General features: G+C 41.9%; 1 protein-coding gene across 18 annotated transcripts in view; it reads left to right on the top strand.

Annotated features, from left to right (window-relative positions):
* Nucleotides 1-17,000, top strand: part of MAGI2 (membrane associated guanylate kinase, WW and PDZ domain containing 2) — a 618,868-nt gene that overhangs the window by 587,878 nt on the left and 13,990 nt on the right. For 16 of the 18 annotated variants that reach the window (XM_081210614.1, XM_081210613.1, XM_081210622.1 and 13 more), the window contains one exon: nucleotides 2,319-2,457. In XM_081210614.1, the coding sequence (XP_081066740.1) occupies nucleotides 2,319-2,457 (139 nt within the window). Of the gene's footprint in view, nucleotides 1-2,318; nucleotides 2,458-8,186; nucleotides 8,298-17,000 lie in introns of all 18 variants that reach the window. The other 2 variants (XM_081210617.1, XM_081210618.1) reach the window with 2 other exon arrangements.

Below are 17,000 nucleotides of genomic sequence, written 5' to 3'. Positions count from 1 at the left end.
GCAATGTAAAAGATACAGCCAAACATTAGGCAGGTTTGTACAATAATTTAGAAGTTAATATAGCAGTTTAACGCCCTCTACTCTCCATCTTAACGGATTGTCCCAGAGTGAGCCACAGATAGCTAGCGCTGAGGGAACAACACTGTCCTTTCCAGTGTGCAGAATAAACACGTACTGTACCATAATGTGTCAAAATCATCTTTGCTCTTTGTGTTCCTTAGCACTCTTAAGATGCTGGGTTAGTTTCTCTGTAAGATTCTTCCACAATCTATTCAACCATGCCTCTGTAGAGTCAAGGTAGTAGCTGTTTTCCATTAGTATTAATATTCTTCTAGCTGCAGACATTAAAAAGTTTAGAAACATCAATGCTAACATACAAGCCCAGCTCCAATCAGATGGGGCAGGGTAAGGTAGCTTCATTTGGGGGGTGGGGTGGAGAGAGAGAGAGAGAGAGAGAGAGAGAGAGAGAGAGAGAGAGAGAGAGAGAATCAATCATATTCAAACATGACTTAGATTTCCACCCAAAATCTGAGTTGATTTTCAGATGCCTCCCATAGTGAGAATTGTCTCCATGCTCTCAGGGGGAGCTCTCCCCATGCTGAGCTATTGCAGAGCAGGTGTGTTGCTCTGGTATTGATAAATGTGCTTATTTAATCTGCTCAGCCATGTGTCCTGCTCTCCAGCAGCTCTACTTGTTTAGAAAATCCCATCTAGGTTTTATGACATTCTGTGCTGCAGTGATCAAATGTCCCAACAAAATGAGCTGCAGTTTTCTTTAGCTGGAAAGCATTGATAGTCAACTGTTGTTCTGTTGATACTGTGCTTCTTTGACGGAGCCCACATGCTCTTGTTCATGTGGGTGATAACCTCTGGCCCATCAAGACGCAGGAAGACAGACAGCTGTGGGGTTTAGGGAGCCCTGGTGTCGCATTGGCCGTTCTTATCAGTGTAGCTTGTTTGACAAATCAAGATACTCGTTCATGGGGACTACTTTCTAACATGTTTCTCAAAAGAAACACAGGCAGAGCAGTTATAAATAAAGAGTGCACATATGGCATAAAAGAAGCAGCTTGTGACCTAGGTATGAATTATGCTGAAGTTAAAAAAAGAAGGCCAGCTTATTGATTTGCTATCTTATATATTTCTATTCCGCTTTCAGGGTGCCTGCAAGGCAGCTCATAGGCTAACAGCAATCCAAAACAGTAGGAACAGCAATAAAATAGCACAAAACATAAAAAGACATTAACAGTAATAACAGCAGCAAATAAAAATCTGCTAAACCAGGGAGTTAATTTAACCTGGGTTCAAATTTGCACTTTTCCCATGCGGTGGGTCAGGGAGCAAATACCTGACTCAAGATTATAACTGAAACCATTCATTCAGTGTACTGATATAGATTGCTTCTCTCAAAGAATAATATCTTCATATAAAAAATAAGTTGAGCTTTGAAGACACAGCGATGTAAAGGAAAATGCCGTACATTCTTCAGAAAATAATGACGGATTAAGAATGGCATAAGAATAGTGTTGTAATTACAGCGACAAAGCAATCAATAGGGTTGCTATTTCCTACCCTAACTGAAGATTGGGCCTCGTCCTCACTTTTGCCAGGCAGCACACTTTTCAAAAAGAATGTCTTAAGTGCCCTATCATTTGCTAGGATTTGATTTTCTTTTAGAGCTGGGGCACAATCCATCCCATGTTAAGCACTTTTCATTCTCATTGATTTCAGTAGGAGAAAGTTAAGCACATGTTTAATTCCATCACAAAAACAAATGGGATTTAAATAATGGGCTGACTTTGCTACGTTGTGCCGTTGTTGTTGCTTATTTTACTTTTATTCCATATCTTCTCCTGGGAAATGTGAAAGCCTAAAATTACATGGAGAGCCTTCAGTTTCAGACCACTTTGGCCCCACTTTGGGGCCAAAGAGCAGCTCTGAACAGGCCCATCCTGTTCCCAGGACTGAGGACCTTCAGAATTCCCCAGCTGCTCAGGATATGCAGCAAAATGGTTAAACTCTATCATTACCCATTACTACAGTTCTGTTTCTTAGGTCCCGAGCATCTGTACAAGTTACGGTCTGAACTAAATGTGGCTTATGGGTCAGGGAGGAGAGAGACCCTAGGATATGACTGAGGTTAATGTTACCTTCATCTTTAATTCAAGGCAGGAGGAAAAAATATGTTAAGGTATCTAGTACATCCAAATGCATTAAACGAATGATATGTGAATGACACTGTGTGTTTATGTTTTCAAAATTAAATGCTTCATTTCCTTTCGTCTAACCTGGCACCCTTTTTTTTTTGTGTCTGGCAGGTGGGGGATCAAATAATTGAAATTAATGGGGAAAGCACAAGGGACATGACACATGCCAGAGCAATAGAACTAATCAAATCTGGCGGCAGGAGAGTGCGGTTGCTACTGAAACGTGGAACCGGGCAAGTCCCAGAATATGGTGGGTTTTCATTTTTATTAGTATCAATCTGTGGTTCTTTTGTCTTGGAAATTGCATCTGTTCAGTGCTATGTGTCAATTGCAAATATGTCAAATCAGTCCGCATCCCTCTGGAAGTACATGCCATAATGCGTAGTTAAATCGCTGTATGCCTTTTGTAGATACCTACCAGCAGCAGAGGTAGAATTGCATTATTCCCAGCTACACAAGGCCCAAAAGACCCATTAGATGCAATGCTTGACAGGGGAAGAGATGCTATAAACTCCTAAGAAGAGTTTCATCAATGATTTTCAGGTAGCTCTCTCATATACAGGCTGCATAAACTTGTTGGGGAGAATTACATAATTCAATTGGTAATCAAAACAACAAACATTTGTGAATACTATCATCAAAAGAGGTTTCCAGAGTATGCATTTTCTTTTTCTATTGATGTCTATTTTGAATTAGTTGCCAATTTTGCTGCTTTTTGATCAGTTTCATTTGTGTGCAGTGGGGGAAGGTTAAAATTGCTTTCAGAGTAGTGGTTTTAATGCGCTTTTAACTGTTTGTTTACAATTGGGGGGGGAATTGCAAGCTGTTTGGGGAACCTAATAGACTAGAAAACAGGAACACAACACAACTTAGCAAAAAGTATAAACATGCATAATATATCGTTAAGATTGCCCAGCCTTGTCTGTTTTGTATCCATGCAAAAATGCAAAAGAGCTGCGCTAGCCAGAGGAACTAGGCAGCGGTCAAGAGCTTCACAGCTCATGGGAGGCTTTGCAAAGCATTCTAAGTCCCAGGTTTGAAAGGTGGAGTCAGGGTAGCTGGAGGGTTGGACTGTAAGGACTGTGTCCCTGGGATATTGCCCTGTGGGCCGTGGAATAGATCCCCTCCAGCTTTAAAGATACAGTTCCAATGGCGGAGCCTTCCTCCCCAATTCTGCCAGCTCCTCCAAAGCCTTGGTCGAGTCAAAGCTCTGACATGGGAAGAGCCCAAAAGGGCATTCTGGGAAGTGTTGAGGGCATTCTGGGAAGCAGCTTAGATCCAAATGAATCCCCAGTTGGGAAGATATTTAGTTGTGCTTCTAAACAACTTCATTTTCACTACCGCCCAGTTAACTAGAGCCTGGCAGCACTTTCCGTAAAGGAAGTAGAATTGCATGTGTATTTCCTTAAGATTTTGCTGTAAAATTCACTGGAGATTATAGACTGAGAGGGACTAATTATATAAACATAGTACAAAGAATGTAATCTCCATGTTGTCTCTGGGAATGCAGTATTTGGGTAGAAAGAAATAAAAGATTCTGTTACTAATCCAGAGGAGTTGGGAACAGAAAATCCCAAATGTAGCCTGATCATGCCCAGTCATTCATGGATTTGATCAGGATATCTCTACGGGAGAAAAAGCTTTGATTAATGCTCTGGCAGTGGAGTTGCCTTCACAGAAGGATGCACCAGCTAATAGCTTAAGGAAAATGGATGTTGCATATCTACCTCATATCTCAAAACCTGTTTATTGAGGATAATAATAGCTAGAGGAACCGAAATCTTCACAAGGGAGAATGAACACTATTCTCTGAGTTGGGGGCGGGGAATCAACATTATAACAAATGGCTTCAAAGCAAATAACTAGGGGAATGGCAAGACATCTTTAAAATACATGAAGCGGCAGGCTTGCTATATATGTGTGTATACCCAATTCATGTAATTCATTCAGTCAATTGAGTGTGCATCTATATAGATGTCTGCAGATGCTGCCCACATCACAGTTGGTAGGCATTGCCACATACCTAGTGGCAAGTTCACACAAGATTCCAGTATAACTCCACACATGAGATTGCTTTACTGCACGGGTGTCAAACACAAGGCCCGCGGGCCGAATCTGGCCCGCCAGACCTCGTCATGTGGCCCGTGTAGCCGCCGCCGGCCTTCACCTTTTATTCTCGCTTTTTTTTTTTTTGGACACAAGAAAGCCGTACCAAACTGCTGATGCGGCCCCCGATGAATTTGAGTTTGACACCCCTGCTTTACTGCCTAAAAAGTGATACTGTTTTGATTTTACAGGATTGTTTATTAATAGTTTATTTTTGCTTACTCATTGTGAGGAAGTTTAATATTGTAATCTGGTTTCAGATAGGTCTTCCCAGAAAAGCAGCTTTAAAATGTTAAATAAAGAAATGCCCTCTACGTCAGCGTGTGAGCTGGCCCTTAGCTCTAAAACAAAACAGAAGATAGCAGCCCACAGAAAAACTATCCATTCAGTACAAGTTGAATCGGGCTGATTATTAGCTACCTTCCTTCATTTGTTTAACTTTGAAATGGCTGCCTGCCTCCCAGTTTGCATAAACGCACTTAGAATTCAACGTAGCATCTTCCCAGATTCAATTTCAGCCTCCCAAAATTTCATTTCATTTTGGTAGCTGACTTCTGTGGCTGAGTCCTTATCTTGTTTTTCAGAAGGTAGTTCAATTTTCCAGCTAATGTGGAGGTTTCTGAGATGCACTGCAGTGCAAAATGCCCTAATTAAAGGCTCTTAGGCTTGATCAGGAATTAGAAATAGTATCCAGGGCCAACAACTAATGTATTTTTAGCTTTCTACTCGAAAAATAAAGTGCTGCTGTTCAGTGTCCACCAAAAAGGGCATGTAAATTTTGTAGCATATTTAAATCAAAGCAGGCAGGGAGCAATTAAAAACATTGTCACATTTATTCTTAAAAATATATCCCACTTTCCAGGGAAACTCAAGACATCTAACTGATTAAATAGTCACAACACACACAAACACACACATAGGGGAATTTGGTAGAAAAAAGAGGTGCTGGGACTCATATGTTTATAAAAGTGCCATGGCTACTAGCCCAACATGGCTGCTGGAGGCCATTGCAAAATAACCTGATTTTTCAGCTTTTCTACATTCAGAAACAGCTGCAGTAACGATACAGATAAACTCTCTCTCCCCCCCCCCCCATTTTTCTTGCTAATGCCTAGGCAGCCTTCTTCAAACTGGTGCCCTCTAGATGTTTGGACTGTAGCTCCCATCAGCGCTGGCTAGCAGTTTAAAACCCCATCCTTCCTCCTGTCCACTTCCATGTCCCCTGACTTTAATCCAGCCTGCACAGCTACTAGTGAATCGCCAAGCGAAAGGCTCCTCGCTCACTGTGGCTGCCAGGTGCTTCAGTTTCGGTGTTTTTGCAGCCTCTGGGCAGGCAATGCAACTCAGAGGTTGGTGAAGCTTGTCAGAGGCTCCATTCTGCTTGGTGAATCAGAAGTCCTGCAGGCCTGTCCGAACCCACATTGCCTTCCAGAAACAGCCCCCCCCCAGCCTGCCTCCCAAAGCACATCCATAGCAGACCCTTACTCAGACTTCCTCAAAGTACAGGAGTCATATATTGATTTAAAAAAATTCCACCAAAAGCCTCATCCAACTCACACACTCTCATATTAATGTTGCACTATTTATTTATTTTTGGGTCTGTATATTTATTTTGAATTGTTGTTGGTGCTGTTGCTCATGGTGGTGTTTTCATTACTGAATCGTTTTGGGAGGGGGAGTTGTCACCTTTTACTTGTCCCCAGTTTAGTGGCGGGGGTTAATGACAAAGCCGAGTATAGACGATACACTGGCATACAGGTGGTCGGCTCTAGACCACCACAATAAAGCAAATATCACATTAAAGTGAGTCACTTTTTTGTTTTGTGTCTCAGTGCATATAAAAGTTATGTTTGGAGCTACTGTGGTCTATTAAGGCAGCCCCCCCCCCCTGGCTGCAGGGGCGGAAGGGGAAAAACCCGGCTCCAGGCCAAGCCATGACCCCTTCCCATGGCCAGCTGCACCCATGTCCTCATAAGGAGCAATATCTGTGAAGTAAAGCAAAGGCAATAAAAATGAGGTCTGCCTGTATTAGATATTGCATTTACACTCAACCTTTTATGAAAGAATGCCCAAGGCAGCAAACAACAGCAGAAAATATCCAGCCCACATGACATAATAAGCAGTAAAACAGTGAAGCCACATAAAAACCAATTTAAAAAAGGTTGCCAGTTTTAAAATGTTGTTAAATTAAAAATACAGATTAAAACACAGCAGCAGAGAACAACAAATCCACTCACAAGGCCAAATGGCTGCTTAAATAATGAAGGTTTTTACCTGTCCAGCCATCAACAAGGGGACTGGATGTTCTCAAAGAGGAAGTTCCAAAGAGACTTCCTGTAATTGGTCTCGGTCAACAGACTGGCTACAGCTTTCTGAACCAGTCTTTAAAAGTAGCTCCACATCAAGCATATTGTAACAATCCAAATACCTAACACACCTGGGGATGAGAGCAGTTGGCATGCAAATCTCTGCTGAGCAAAATTGCTTCTGACCACCACCCCGACCTAGGTGGATTTATGAATTAGCCCCAAACTGCAGGCCTGATTTTCAATTAAAAAAATAGCCCATACAAGTAAGCCTTGATGCTATAGGGGTTTTTCGTAGGAACTGCCCTTCTCCTCCTTGGTACACAGGTGCAGGTGCAGCCTGCCAGTTGTTAAGTTGTGGGTGAACATATCAGACGACACAGCGATTCTTCAAACAGCTCTTGTTTATTCAGAGGCCAGAACAGAACTGAAGGGCTCAGCCAGCCTGCTTATATAGATCTCCAGTACAACGTTACTGTAGCAACTTTCTAAAACTATCCAATCACTGAACGTCACTTTTGATCCTTCATTTGCATAACTACCGTATTTTTTGCTCTATAAGACTCACTTTTTCCCTCCTAAAAAGTAAGGGGAAATGTGTGTGCGTCTTATGGAGTGAATGCAGGCTGCGCAGCTATCCCAGAAGCCAGAACAGCAAGAGGGATTGCTGCTTTCACTGCACAGCGATCCCTCTTGCTGTTCTGGCTTCTGAGATTCAGAATATTTTTTCCCCTTGTTTTCCTCTTCCAAAAACTAGGTGCGCCTTGTGGTCTGGTGTGTCTTATAGAGCGAAAAATACGGTATCTACAGTATCCCCCTGCTGGCCCAGGGTGAAAACATCCAATCACTGAACGTCACTTTCGACCCTTCATTTGCATAACTATCTACAGTATACCCTGCTGGCCCAGGGTGAGAACTTCAGTATATAACACCAGTCATGGCCCCGAAGAGGAGGCTGTAGCGGCACATTCTCTGCTAGCTTGTACAGCCCTTTCTCTCCTCTCCAGAACGACAGCTGCCAAAAAAATTCTGGCCAGAAATGGCATGTCTTGATCCTTCGGTCTCTGCAGAGGAGAAGAGAGCTGACAGGTTAAGCAGGAGATGTGTTAGCACTGCATTATGCGCAATAAGTGGCATTCTATGTATCCTTCCCCTTTGTGTGCACACTGGGGGAATCGTACGCAATCATTAATGCAGCTCAGAAACAGGTCCATCAGTACCACCTAATCTCAAGTCAGTTTGGGGTTTCCTTCACACTTTAAATTTGTTCTGATTTAGGATGGTCTTATAAATCGCCTCAAGATTTATCTCATATTTCTTTAGGATCTGCTTCTCAAATATGTCTGTAGAATACTTCATTCTTTCACTAATATTAACCGCCTGCATGCCTCTTTGTCTGACTTTTATTAGAAAAAATAAATTGGCTGTTACTTGTAAGAAACCTGCTCAGCTGTTCTAATAAGCTAAGAATTCTTTGCAATGATAATAATAATAATAAATAATAATAATAATAATAATAATATGTCTTGATGTCACTGGTTCTGTTAATTCTAATGATTGGTCCTAGGCTGTTCCTCCCCTTCCTTTAGGAATGGTATCTTCCAGCCTCTCCATGTGCATGAAAAGTGACAAGCATGGCTCCCCTTATTTCTACTTATTGGGCCACCCTAAAGACACGGTGTGTAAACTCTGCATGCATATTTATTGTTCTCTAATATGCTTTCATTTTACAGAATTGTTTTAACTGAGTCTTTGACAAGTTTTCTCTTACAACTTAACTTGTTTGGTGCCTCTGTTAATTCTACAATCTCCTTGAAATTGAAAATATTTTCAAAAGCAAGATCAAAGTGCATATTTTTAACACAAAGCCCTGGACATATATTTTGATTCGATAGATAGAGCTTTCTTTAACCCTGTTATTTCCCCAGCATCCCTGTATTTCAGGATTTTATATATACTCATAAAGTTGATAAAGAATACAAGGGAATCTCAACAACATCCTAAGGTGGCAATCCTATGTATAGTTAGCATATACATATAGCTTCATTGAGACATTTGGAATTTTCAAAAAGGGCTCTGGGCGCCACCATAAAATTGCTGTCACAATGGCTTTTGCCAGTCACAAAATGGCTGCCGCAGGAGGCATGCACAGAAACAAATTGTTGGGCCTACCCCTCACTTGCACATTCTGTGCATGGGTTTCTTTGAGATTGGGAGAGACACATGGTAGAGGGAGAAAACACAAATCCCAGAAAGTAGGTGTCCACCAAGCACAGATTTCTCCCCAACCCAAACCAAAAACAAATATTGATTCCCCCCCCCAAAAAAAAAAACAGAGGAGGAGGAGGAAAATAGCAATTGCACATACTTTGACCCTTACCTTTTGGGTTACCCCACTTCTCTTCCTCCACCTCTCCCATTTGGTCCCCGCCTCCAAATATCTTTTTTCTCTGTCTCCCCATCACCTTGTTTTCTGCTTGCGTGCAGATCGCAACTTAGAAAACTAGATAGCGGAAGAAGGAAGTGGGAAAGAGAGACACTGTTTCCCCTTCTTCTCTCAACTGTAATTTCCAAGGCTGAGATGGTTCATTTCTCAATCCCTATGAGAGGGTGGTGGTAACTCCTAGCAAAATGGGAGCACAGAGGCTTCACAGGCATTGGGAAGGCTTTCAGGAGTGGCATTGCATCTGCGCATGCCACAGTGGGGACGCTTGTGCTAAAACATGCTTTAGTGTTAGATGCATAAGCAGCAGAGAGCCTTTCGTTCACATATAACATATATAACACATATATAATGTTTCTCATTACATCCAGACTTGGAGGACCTCTGGTTAGTTCAAACTAGCCAGAGTTCCCACAGTTCATGGAAAATGAGGCTCCCTAAGGCTCTTAGTTTACTAAAGTAAAGCATGATTCTGTATTACATCCCAAAGCACAGTTAATTTTCAAATGAACATAAACTGCCTTCCGCAAGCAGTGTTTGTGTGGGGATACAATTTAGGACTATGTAAATTTCACCCCCTTCTAAGTCTCTTAGGAGTCTTGTGGTCCAATCCTATGCATGTTTACTCAGTGATAAGTCACTCATGCGCACGTAGAGAGGATTGCAACCTAACATAGATTGTCCCAATTGGCTCTTTTTTGCTCAAATTTCTCTCTACTTCCCCATGCCTCAAATGTTTGTATCATTTTGTCACGCTTTGCTGATGTCCAGTGTAGTACTTCTTATATGTAATACAACTCCCATGATGCATCTCATGTTTAGAATCATGATGGAACCTTCACTGCTTTCATAAAAAGAATGCAAGATGCTTTTGTATAAACTAAGAAATACCTTTTTTAAAAAATCTTTTACCAGTAGGTCACTTTTCATTGCTCATCTCTCACCTTTACAGTGAAAAGATGAGAAACCTTAATAAAACCTGATGAACTCTAGCTGACAGAGTTAAGGCTGCACTCCCATTCATGCGTATTTGGGAGTAAATCCCATTCAATTCAGCAGGACTGAGTATAGGAGTGCAGTCTTTAATTTCCCATAGAAAATAATGAGGAGCCTACAAGTGGCTTGTGCTGATCAAGTTTCCCCATCATAAAACAAAAGGCATGAATCCTTTATGAAAGACAGGACAACATACAAAATATAGCAGTCCATTATCCTTCTAAGCACTGTATTCTACAGTATTTCGCTTATGCAGTTCATTTGAAATGTAGTTTGACAGGGTGTTGACAGAACAATATACTGGGGTGTGTGCAAGCTCACTTTCATCCTTTAATTAAGAGGTCAAAATAAAGCACTTTCTCCTTGGGTGAATTTTTCAGTCTACCCAGGTTTTTCAGAATGAATTTTTCCTGTTCTTGAATAGCTAACACTGATGGCTTTCGGATGTGCCTAGCTTTGAATTCACGCATACAAAAAGCATGGAGCCAAAATATTCTCTATTCCACCACTCATTTCCATGCTCATCAGAGCATCCCACAAAGAAACGGTGGTTTTGGAGTTCAAGCTGTGGAAATGTACTTTTAAAAAATGGCACAGCATTGCAATTTATTTAGTTTAAGGGTTGGCAGTTTATTCACAACATTTTTAAGTTCCAGCTACATAGTCAGTATCTGTGTACAAAACTTGGGCAACATCCGAAATAATCACTTCATAACATGAAGGTACTGAGGCCAATACAACAGAATTAGTTGTGCACAATTAAAAACTTAAGCCCCATCTATTTCAATGGAAAATAAGCACAATTCATATTTACTGGCTTGTCTACAATAGCTTTACCTTCATTGTGCAAAAAGATCATTTCAAACTCTGTGAATTCTTGACTTCATTATTAACTTTTTTTAAACGGTGAAAACTAAAGTGCAAAATTACCGTATTTTTCTGTCTATAAGATGCCCCCATGTATAAGATGCCCCCTATTTTGGGGGACTCCAATTTAAGAAAATGGGGGGAGATACTATCCGTGTATAAGACGAGCCCAAATTTTGAACATTTTAGAGTAAAAAACCATAGTCTTATACATGGAAAAGTACTGTAAATGTGCAAGTCCCATTAATTTAGTCAGACAACTATATCTGCTGAATTGTGCTGACAAACTTTTTTTTCCAAACTCATTAGAAACTATTATCAACTCTTACACTTAAAATAATAATACACCACTCTTGATAACAAAGTCCACTTGCATGGCTGCAATCCAGAAACCATTCAAGATCAAGAGTAAAAAGATTTCTGATTGCAGTCTGATTTGTTTTACCTGTTTAAAACAGCACAGCAAATGGTTCAGAATGAATGGAAATAAGCTCCGTTTGGTGCCATAAGTGTATGTTTATTTTCTAGTCTCCAGTAAATTATTAGTTACCATGACAAATGTATGTCAAAATAATATAACCTCTTCACAAGTTTTGAAAGGCCAAATCATTGCAACGTAACTTCCTCTGTGATCATGGTTCCCTTAACATCTGTTTTTTTGCGTGTGTGCCAAGAGAAGGAGGTCTACCTCTCCTCACGCCCTTCACCAAGCATACAGGCTGGATTAACCATTATGCTAAGTACCTTTACAGAGTGGAGCTCTAACTAATCTGAGGGCCTTGTTGTGGCTGAGACCTATCTGAACATTTAGAGGGTGTGTATCCTGCTTTTCTCATCTGAAGAAGGTGCCCACATAACCCCCAAGCTTCCTTCTTTACCACAATTAGCTCAATCAAAGAAGCTGGCTCAGTCATCTGGACCACTTTGAACCATTTAATTTCTTGGGACTGGCATTGCAATCACAGATATAATTACTCTTTCCTCTGCGTTGGAGTGTTTTAAAATTCCTCCCACAGCACCGTTTTTATCAATAGAGCATGAGCTTCCATGAGCAATTACCCTACTTCACCAGATGCTGGACTGGAAGTGTAGGCCACAAGTCAGAGAAATCAGTTAATGGGTTGTTTACACTAAAGTCTTCTTCGGTTTCTAAAAGGGCTATTACCTCCTCAGTGAACAATGCATTTGAGAATACCTGGTAAAAAACAGTCAGAAATTATTCTCATAGCTTTTAGAATGTCAGAAAAAGCCTTAATTAGATTCTGTTTCACATGGTCACATTCTTGAATAAGTTCTGCTCCCCTAAGTTGTTGTTGTTGTGGTGGTGGTGGTGGTTGTATATTTATACCCTGCCGTCTTCTCTGATGAGACTCAGGTTCTATAATTCCAACAGAATTTTCCTTCCAAATATGGCTGCACTGAGGTCTCTGGTGGAGGGTCTGAGGAATTTACATGTTTGTTTGCTTGTTTGTTTGTTGCATTTTTATTTTTTAAATGTCAAATTGTGCTTGTTCTTTTTCTCAAATATAGTTCCATCCATGCAATGTGGACTGCTAATAGACACACAGAGCTAAAAGAACTAGCGTACCCATTCAACATTCTGGGAGGGCAAATTGGGACATGACTTCCCCGCTGCTGCTGCCTCCACACCATCCTGCCCCGGCCACCTTTACACACCACCACTGCTGCCGCCCCACCCCCCATCTCACCACCGGACGCCCTTATCCAGCACTGTCACCCACTGCCCCCCATACACACACATACGTCAGGATGCAACACCAGAGGAATAGGAGAGCGTGGCACCAAAAACACGCGTCTTCTGGTTCCCAGGCTATTGTGGTACCGCCTTCTGGAATTATGGCAGAGGTGGCAGCGGCAGTGGTGGAGGCCAGGGAGGCGGAGAGAGCTAGAACGGGACATCTGGTATTGGCATCAGAAGTTGGGGTGTCTTCTGTAAATCTGGGATGCCCCGCTCAAAATGAGGCAATTGCGCCTTATGCACTAGCGAGATTCAAAGTGGATGAGATCTCCTCCCTGGGAGCAAGCAAGTCCCACTAAGCCATGGTTTATCTTTGCATTATGTGCAAACACAGCTATTCACAACCCTAGCAGAAATGTGGGCATGAATTTCACAGTTGTGCTATAGATGGTTCTGTTAGGTTAGAACTTGTTGGAGGCTCTTTCATAGCACGTAGTATATTGTAACCATACCACATTCCCAGATGCAAGGACATTAAACCATGAGGACTCAATCTGCCCAGCCTTGGGCCCTGAATAAAATAGACCTCTTTGTAATGTATCTTAGACCCATTTTCAGATTCGGCTTGTTTTTCTGTGAAAGCCCATTCCTGAGTACAAGATTAAATGGAGAAATATATTACATGTGCCAGGAGCATGTGACTGCACTTCATGGCAATTCTCATGATTTCAGGAGCTTCAAAATTGGCTGTTCAAAATTGGAAGTGCATAGAAACATGACCTGGCTTTTGACCGTGTGATCTGTTCCTTTGAGGTCAGGCGTATGTAAAGTTCTACACACAGTACATTCCCATGTACACACAGGGATCCAAACCTTGTATCATGGCCTTAAAAACTAAATAAAATAAAAGATTCCAAAATGAACTTTTGGGATTTGCACTTGAGGCCAATTGTCGCTTCATTCTTTGAAGACACAAACAGATTATTGGCAGCCACCACTGTATATAGGCAGGCGCATCATGCTAAGCACGTTTGTTTTATAAATTCTGTAGCATTTGTCAGTTTAAAAGGGTTTTATATTTCATAGCTCATTTATTCCAGACAAAATCAGGTAGGTTAGATGGAACATGGGGTCAGCTACTCAACAGCTCTTGATCTCCATGGCTGAGTGGCTGTTTGAAACTGGGCCTTTTGCATGGCTTTAAAATGCAAAGGTGGAGTCTGTCTTCTACCCTAAACCATCTCTGTTTTACCAACAAGGCTGTGGAATTGTTTACCTCTGGAAGGAGGGACACCAATGGCTGCTGGACATCAGAGAAGGATTAATCTATCAATTTTGGTTTCTCTCAGTTTCTCATGCTTCCAGTCTCTGCCTTAATTTGCCTTTTTTTAAGTTCTCACAAAAATTTGGCAGCATATTAGTGCTTCTTCTGATGTAAATGATTTTGTATGCAGTTTTGCCTAAACATACACATTTTTACCTGTTTATAATGCATTTTTAAGGGACACATTTTTACCTGTTTATAATGCATTTTTAAGGGACGCGAGTGGCGCTGTGGTCTAAACCACAGAGCCTAGGGCTTGCCGATCAGAAAGTCAGCGGTTTGAATCCCCGAGACGGGGTGAGCTCCCGTTGCTTGGTCCCTGCTCCTGCCCACCTAGCAGTTCGAAAGCACGAAGTGGAAGTAGATAAATAGGTACCGCTCTAGCGGGAAGGTAAACGGCGTTTCCGTGCGCTGCTCTGGTCCACCAGAAGCGGCTCAGTCATGCTGGCCACATGACCCGGAAGCTGTACGCCAGCTCCCTTGGCCAATAAAGTGAGATGAACATGCAACCCCAGAGTCGGCCACGACTGGACCTAATGGTCAGGGGTCCCTTTACCTTTACTGCATTTTTATACAGAATTTGTCCTAATATACAGTATGCATTTTTGTAGACGTTATTTTGTTGGAGGACTACATTACCAAATTCAGAGAAGCATGAGGTTTGATGGGTAGCTAAATTTTAGGAAATGCAAATTAGGTAGGTTCTCTTTAAAATGCAAACTGAACCACTTTCTCTCCCCTCTCCCACTCTTATTCCTAGCAGACAATTTTTCCCCCTTTTCCCTTTTTTACTCTTCTAGGTGGTTTGAAAATATATTTTTTATTTGCATTTAGCATATAAACTTTGGAATGAATTGTTTTCTTGCTGCTTTTCTTTGTAAACTGTGGCTGACTAGGGTGGAGGCAGTTATGGAAGGTTTTGTTTATAGTTGCTAGTTTCCTTTTTAAAACAGTTTTGTTGTTTTTGTGACCCTGTGTGGAAAAGCAGCAGTTGGGTGCTTTAAATGAATAAGGGAATACCCATCTCCTCCCATTGCAAGCATCTTTAGTTGGTGTTGGAAGTGTTGCTGCAAGCGCTGCCATTGTTGTGGCTTGAAATATTTTGCCAGGAGAGGAACAGCCACCACCCTGCAGTTGGAGAAAGTCCACCCTCTGTTCTGACTCTTCACTAAATGACAATGGCCTGAAAGTATCTGATGCAGTTTCACCTCAGAAGCTGAGCAGATCTTAACCAGGCCCGAAGACTTCTAAGGCAGCACTTTAGTCTTTCTAGGGGAACAAGACGCCAATGAATAAAACAATCAGCATTTCTGTTTCATCAGTATGCATAAAGTGTACTACAAATTGCAGCAGTCAGAACCCGAAAAAAGTGAGAGCGCATCTAATTTTAACTGCATGCATCCTTGGGGCATGTCCCTTTGTTGATAGAAGCAAATAATGAATCGTGGAGCAGTGTGCAATATTGTAAGGAGACCAGTTTTTTGACCAGTCTGCACTCAGTCAGGTGGCATAAATCACAGTGCTAAAACCTCTGAATATTGTTCTAACTAAAAGATACAACCACACAGTAAACTGAAGTTAATGAAGCATAATAGCTACGTACACAAGAATTCTAGACATTCGGTGGTGATGTCAGTGTCTGCCATTCATTCTTGTTTATGGAAAAAAAAGGCCAATGGCATGGAATGCTCAATGAATACCACATAGAGGAAGATAATTTTAATCACTTTTTCCCAGAAAAGTGAAACTCAAAGCAGCTTACAAAAGTTAACATTAAAAACAAGGACAAAACAACTTAGCATCGTGTGTGTGTGTGTGTGTGTGTGTGTGTGTGTGTGTGGTGTTGGGATCTGTCTGTCTCAAAAGACAATGGAGTGTACCTCTTGGGGTGAAGTCAAACCACAGCATTAACAGAACAAGTCTGGGCTGCTCAAATGACAAGACTCAAATCTCAGCCTTGCTGATGTGCTCCAAAGGAAAACAGAACAGCACATCTGGCACCAGCTTGGCTGCAGGAGTTGCCGGAAGGAAGCCATACAAGGCACCATCCAACCATCTTTGGGACTAGACTCCAGATTTCTGTAGGGTTTCCTGCTCAGCCATTTCTTGTCCCGAAGATCTCCTGCAGGGCAGCGGAGATTTAGGATCAGAGCTTTCCTTCTCCTAGATGGGCTACCTTCCCAGGCTGATGAGCCCACACCTGTCCCTCATTTCCCTCTACAACACATACAGAAGCCACCTTCTTGACCATTGGATCCACTACTGGTTTCGTCCACCCAATCCGCCAGAGCCTGTCTTCATATGCAGCAGAAGTAACCTAACTCACCAAGAGTTTGAGACCCATCGGCTGCGGTCACCAGGTTTAACCAGCCAGTTGGAGCTGTTCCCAGGGTGTGGCCATTGTCACTTGCTGGCAGCTTCTAGGACATTATCCCTCCCATGTGTCCGTGTTTTTTTGTGTTGGTCATACCACCAAAAGATAAGCAGAAAATTAAGGTCCAAAGGATAATAATGTTTTTGCCTGGCACCAAAAAAGCAGATAGTGATGGCATCGGGGAGAGCATTCCATAAACGGGGAACCACTACTAAGAAGGGCCATTCTCCTGTTGCTGCTTTTTGCACCTCCCTCACAGAGGGCACATGGAGAAGTGCCTCAAATGAGGAATGCAAGGTCCAAGTTCATTTATGGGGGGGGGCAGTCCCCACATGTAAATGTACTGAGCTGAGATATTGGGCTGCTGGGCTGCATAAGGTTTATAGGTCAAAACCATCACTTTTAATTGGGCCTAGAATCCGATTGATAGCCGGTGCAGTTATACCAGGATTGGTGTGATGTGCTCAGATGGTCTTGCCCCCATAGTTATTCTGGCTTCCAGCACCAGCTTTCTTGTGACAACCTTGACTGTGCTAAGATAGTTCATTCATATTAATATATCGTTCCCAGTAGCCATACTCTTCATTTCTACCAATTTCAAAAACCCATGGTGTGGAAAAGAAGAGATTAATTAAATGGATCAAACTAGTCGTTAATAACATTGTTCTGCAGCCTTCA

This window comes from Podarcis bocagei (assembly GCF_964188305.1).
Source record: "Podarcis bocagei genome assembly, chromosome: 10".
Lineage (NCBI taxonomy): Eukaryota > Metazoa > Chordata > Lepidosauria > Squamata > Lacertidae > Podarcis > Podarcis bocagei.
This window is presented reverse-complemented; position numbering and strand designations above follow the sequence as displayed.